This window comes from Triticum aestivum, chromosome 7B (assembly GCF_018294505.1).
Source record: "Triticum aestivum cultivar Chinese Spring chromosome 7B, IWGSC CS RefSeq v2.1, whole genome shotgun sequence".
Classification (NCBI taxonomy): domain Eukaryota; kingdom Viridiplantae; phylum Streptophyta; class Magnoliopsida; order Poales; family Poaceae; genus Triticum; species Triticum aestivum.
This window is the reverse complement of record NC_057813.1, coordinates 233,969,330-233,975,267: the sequence shown is the minus strand read 5'-3', so window position 1 is coordinate 233,975,267 and position 5,938 is coordinate 233,969,330. Positions and strand designations below refer to the sequence as shown.

General features: G+C 55.8%; 1 protein-coding gene across 1 annotated transcript; it reads left to right on the top strand.

The window, feature by feature from the left end:
• Positions 1–1,812: 1,812 nt before the first annotated feature.
• On the top strand, positions 1,813–5,028 carry LOC123155845 (uncharacterized). Its single transcript, XM_044573990.1, has one exon. The coding sequence runs from the start codon at positions 1,992–1,994 to the stop codon at positions 4,758–4,760; it is 2,769 nt and encodes a 922-aa protein (XP_044429925.1). The 5' UTR covers positions 1,813–1,991; the 3' UTR covers positions 4,761–5,028.
• Positions 5,029–5,938: the final 910 nt, after the last annotated feature.

Here is a 5,938-nt window from a genome sequence, read left to right as displayed (position 1 = left end):
TCGATGGCGGAGGATATCGGCAGCATGGCGCTGTGGAGGCTCGGTGTCCGATGCACGCAGATGGACTCACGCAGGAGGAGGTTGTTGTCTGGCGTTATGGTGACGTCGATGGCAGAGTGGCCACACAAGGTAGAAGCCTCAATATGATCTGAAGACGGACATGGGGAAGATGGCGGCGACGACACACGAGTGCGTCTGACCGGATTGTGCCCCAGACCCGGTATGTGGCTCGGCTGGGGCTTCCGAATATGTTTCGGCTTCCGGCTTTTGATGTTAGGCTTAGGTGAGTGGTTTGGGTAGTGGCCCAGCTAGCACCCCTTCATCATTTTGGATAGGAGTAGCGGCATGTGTTGCCAAGATGATGGATTCAGGCACATTGTTGTAATACTTTGTAAGGTCCTCGAGAATAATCAATAAAGTGACTGTATGCATCTCCCAGATGCAGAGGCCGGAGGTCATCCTCCTTTTCTAAAAAAATTATAAGAGCGTTTAGATCACTAATTTAGTTATTTAAGCGCTCTTATAATACTTTACAGGGGGAGTACTGTTTTGCTGCTGTTGCATGAAACAAGTTGCTCAAAATAACAGTGCAGAAAACTGTGTAGTCACTAGTCAGGCTGAAGGTAAGTTCTGTGCTTGAATGAATATTTTGCTCTGTCGTAGGTGAAAACCCAGCAAAGAAGGAACTGCGGCGCACTGTGGCTTGGAGGCGAGCAGGGAGTGTCACAAGATGGAGAAATATATCGGTAGGAGTTGGCATGCTCAGTGATCATGGATGTTTGTTTTTGATTTGCTATTATTGTAGTCCCTGCAATACTGATTGCTGTATGTAATGTAACCTGAAACTGATTGTTTTTTGCTATGCTATTATCAGGAAACGAGGAAATTTAACACATTCACCCTCCATCTATGCAGGCATGATTCAAGCTACAATTCAGCTTTTATGTTGTGCACGCCTTAGAAGTTGAAAAGAAAACTCAAGACACTCATTAATTGGTGCTTTCACTTGTCGCTGCACTAGCTTACACAAATTTTGTGTCTGTTGCCAAAGAGGACAAGTCTTTCAATTATCAACGTTGCTTATCTCATAGAGATTTCTCTTGACAGTTTAAGCCAGGAGATGGGTGAATATGCTGTTCAGTTTAATTAGATGTACAGATAATGTCCTGACAAAGAAGGATGAATCTCTTCATTCTGTAACTGATTTTTTTGTCTTTGAATTATTCAATAGTTAGTTGATGTTACCTGAAATGTCTATGTGAAGTAATAACATTTACCTAAAAATAAATTGCATCCTGAAGATGTGCTTAAACTAGGACTCTCAAGATTTTACTGACAAGGGGCTAGTAGTGAAGCATCAAGGGGAAACTTTCTTACAAATCTTTAGACACTATGCCCAAAAAAACACATAAGATGAACGCACAACACCAACAGCAGATTAGCTAGGCATCCAACTAAATATGCATTATCACCACATCATGACAAGATACCAAGAACCCAAAATCAAAGTGTGCATGCTACATGCATCAAGCTAGCTAGAGCAATCGCAAGTCATCATGCCAAGATATCCTGATTACAGTTTTGCACTTTGACCGACTGCAAAATTTGCTGTTAGTTTGATCGTCTGAAGAATAAGGTGTGACAACCTCTTAAATATCATTAAACACACTTGCGCAAGCAGAAATCTAACACAGAACGGGCATGGTTAGAAGTACTCATCGTAGACAAACAAAAAAAGTCGATTGGCTGTAGACTTGTGTTCCTCTTCATATCCTTCTCCTTTCTTCATACCGGCTTGAGATAGCTGCGTGCACTACGCGTGAACGCTGAAGGTGTTGCGGACGTCACCAAAGGTGACACGTCCGAAGCCATCCTCGCAAAATCCTTCGCCACTGGAATCAAGGAACACGAGATAGAACTCGCCGTTCCTTATTCCGTACCCCACAAACAAGACCAAGAAATACTGGATCAGATGTGTGACCCTCAATAACATGTCCGCTCCCGACCCGCCCCAACACATCGCCCACTGGCCCATACCGGCGGCATCCCCTCCGGCGCCGCCGGCCACCGCCCAGTCCCAGACGCTATCCTACCTGGCCTGCCTTGCCCGTCCGTCCCAGCCGCTGCCTTGGGGTTTTTTTGGGCCGCAGCGCTCTCCGTTGCCGGCTGCGCGAGATTCCGATCCAGATCCAGCTTGGGGCTCTCCTCCGCCTCCACCTCCTGGTCGCCCTCCCGGCGTGGATTCGGAGGTGGACTGCGTCTTGGAGACGCCGCCTGAGCTCCTCGCCCGCGCGCTCCCAACCACCACCTTCAATTCTCCTGCTCCAGGCCGCTCCGCCAACCTGACGAGCATTGAAGGCGTTAATGGAGGGGACAGTTCGGGATGGCTTGCGTGCTTTCGGCCCGTCCCTGCGCAGGCCGCTGCTGAGCAATCACTCCCGCGCGGCGCGGCGGCTGCGGGGCTCGAGGAGGAAGCGACGGCGCCTTGGACCGAGGTCAGGCGTGGGCGGCCGCGCCCTCCGCCCGCTCCTGTTGCTGCCTTCACTCCTCGCGCCCCTCCTCCCGCATGGATAAAAGGTCTCTGCTTCCACTGTCTCAAGCCTCGACATCGCGTCGTGGACTGCCGCGACCCAGTCACCTGCAGACGGTGCTTCAGCTCCGGCCACATAGCGCGCGGCTGCACCCACGCTCCACGCCCGCACCTGCGCCCCGGCGCGCCCCCGCCCGCTCCGCGCAGAGCTCCTCCGCCCGCACCTCCCCGTGCCCGCCCGCCACCCACGTCCTCCCAGTTTGCCATGGCTCCCTCTGCTGCGTCTTCGGCATGGGCTGGTGACCACAGCGTCCGCCCGGAGGTGTTCGCCGTCATCCACAACACTCCGGCCATGCAAGCTGAGGCTGCGCTTCTGGAATCCAATGGGGTGGTGGCCTGGTTCGACCGTGATTGTCGCGCCTCCACCAACAAGGTTGCGGCGGCCATCGCAGACGGGATTGGCGCTCTGGTGCCGGACGTGATCGTCGTCTTCCACTTCCCCGAGCGGTTCCTGGTGCGCTTCATCCACAAGCACCACGCGGACATCGCATCATCCCGCCGCGAGCTCCCGTTCGGCGACACCAAGCTGCAGATGAGGGCATGGCGTTTGGAAGGCCATGGTGAGCACGTCGACCTCGGCCACCATGTGTGCCTCTGCCTCGAGGGGCTGCCGCTGTATGCTTGGGATGAAGAGGCGGTCGCCAAGGCCGTCGGCTCCGGCTGCTCGCTGGACTACATCGAGCCAGCTTCCAAGCTCAAGACGACGACCAAGGCTCTGGCCTTGTGGGCTTGGACGCCATGCCCAAGCAAGGTGCCAAGAGTGAGCTGGATCACCCTCCCTGCACGCAACGGTGGCGCTCCGGTGTATGGCCGCAAGGGGCTGGAGCATCGGGTCCTTGTCCACCTCGACATCCATGAAGATCCATCCTCGGGCAGAGTGGTGTCCAGGCCGCACCCCTGGATATCAAACGTCATCGACGGGGAGACCTTGGCTCGTGACAGGCGCGAGCGCATCTCTCGCCCTGTCCAGCGCGACCGCCATGACCGCCATGGCCGTGACGACGAGGAAGACCGTGGCCGCGGGCGCGACGGCCGGGGCTCGTCCAGAGGCGGGCAAGGCTGGGGCGACCGCATTCGCCGGAGCCTCTCCCGTGCGCCGCGCGACGGGCAGCGCGACAACGACAGGGAACGCCGTGATGGGCGTCACGATGGCCGTCGCCGGGAAATCCCTGACCTTCCCGTCGTCCTTGGCGCCGCTCCGGTGCTTCTTGGCTCTGGCTCCTTGAGCGCTACTACTGTGCGTGCCAGGGAGCTGGAGCCCCTCCACCCCACCACGCCTGCTACGGCTGCTGTTGGCGCGCGTGGCTGTAGTCCGGTCAGGCAGTCGCGCCCGGCCTCTGCAAGGCGCATATCCAGGGAAGCACGCACTCCACCGGCGTCGCCACCGCTGTCTCCGACAACGGTGCTCCGAACCCCGCCAGCGCCGAAACGTGACGAAGCACATGCAGCAGCAGTGGCATCCCAGGTCCTGAGCCCGGTGCTCATCGAGCTATGTTTGCCAGCCACGATGCAGCGCCCGCTCCTTGACATCTCCCCGCTGCGGCCTCCAGGCTTTGAAGCATCCCCAACCCCGCCACTCCAGTGCAACGGCAACCTGCAGCGAACCCCTACGCCACCCCGTGCTCGCCCCCATGATGCTGGGCACGACCTGCCGGCGGGCCTGGCTGAGCTCATTGTGCCCTGCCTCGAGCTTCCGGCTACGCTCTTCTGCCCAAGGCAGCCGGCGCTCCTGCCATCTGCAGCCACGCAACCTCCCCCTGAGGTGCCCTTGGCATCTCCAAGGCCAAGCCCTCCAGCGGCCCGTCGAAAGACTTTGGCGGGCATGAGAATCTCCAAGGAGGGCGGCATCTCTCTGCAACGGACCCGGCGACCTTCCAGCCGCACGCTGGCTGCTCCGGTGGCAAAGGTGGCCGAGCGCCTGGTTTGCCGCAGCCTGGGCATAACCAAAGATGGTCAAGATGTAACTGCTTCGATCCTGGAGGCGTTCACAGAGAGATTCAAGGAGCAGCTCCCTCCTGAAGTGATTGTGGCCATGAGGGACTTCTTCAAGCTTGATGACAGTTCTATTAGCGCTGCTGAGGATGCGCTGATAGACCATGGTGGTGCTGCGGCATTAGACTCTGTGGGGCTGGAGCAAGACGGCCAGGGATCGGAGCCGGCGATCGCTTGAGTGGATACTACCTGTAGTGCCTGTGTTAGAGCCTCAATGGTTGTCATGTTAGTAAACCAATCTGATGCTTACAAGGGTTCTGTTGCTGCTACTAGTTTGTATGCGTCTAGTTTGTACCTCTTCCCTACACTCCATGGGTTATGTAACTGGGGCTGTGTCCCCCACGGGTGTGTGTTTGTTTTTCAAATTTGGCCATGGGCCATGTACTGCGGTCTGGGATCCCACCTTGTTTGTGTTGATGTTTTATCCCATGGTAGTCCAAGGGCAACCCCTGTGCACCCATGACAGTACAACCTATCAATACCCTCAACTGGAACGTGAGAGGGCTTAATTGCCCGGACCGTAGAGCAACTGTCAAGGCTACCATCACTAGCACCTCTTGCCACTTGGTCTGTCTCCAGGAGACTAAATTGAGCAACGTTGACAGTTTCATTGCTGCTTCTCTTGGCGGAAATAGGCTTCAGGGTTTCGCGCAACGCCCGGCCTCCGGAACCAGAGGTGGAATTCTTCTGCTATGGGATGACAACCTTCTTGAGATTACCGACATCGCCACCTCAACCTTTTGCCTCTTTGCCATGGTGCGGATTCGTGCTTCTGACTCCTCCTTCAAAATCACGTCTGTCTATGGCCCCACTGACAACGCCTCCAAAGATGCCTTCTTTGCGGAGCTGCTTAGCCAGAAGCCACCCTTGGGCGTGGCTTGGCTCGCCACTGGCGACTTCAACCAAATTTACCGTGCCAGGGACAAAAACAAGCGCAATGTTAACCGCAGCAGAATCAACCGCTTTCGTGCCGCTTTGCAATCTTGCGAGCTCAAGGAGATCCATCTCCAGAATAGGCGCTTCACCTGGAGCAATGAGAGGACAAATCCCACCCTATGCAAGCTTGACTCATTCTTCTGCAATGCTGAGTGGGACACCACCTTCAACACCCACGTGTTGCACGCCTTGTCCTCATCCCTCTCCGACCATTGCCCCCTTTTGCTTGCTGACGACAAAGGGCCCAAAAGGCCGCGGTCTTTCAAGTTCGAGAATTTCTGGACCTCCCTTCCGGGCTTCCACGAAGTCGTTCAAAAGGCTTGGACTGAGGGCGTGCCACACACGGAGCCTTATCTCATTCTGCATCACAAGCTCAAGAAGACCGCGCTTCGTCTTACGGCATGGAGTAGAATCCTTTTC

What these genes read in the sequence shown, in the direction of transcription:
- LOC123155845 (XM_044573990.1), top strand. Translation starts at nt 1,992, where the DNA reads ATGTCCGCTCCCGACCCGCCCCAACACATCGCCCACTGGCCCATACCG.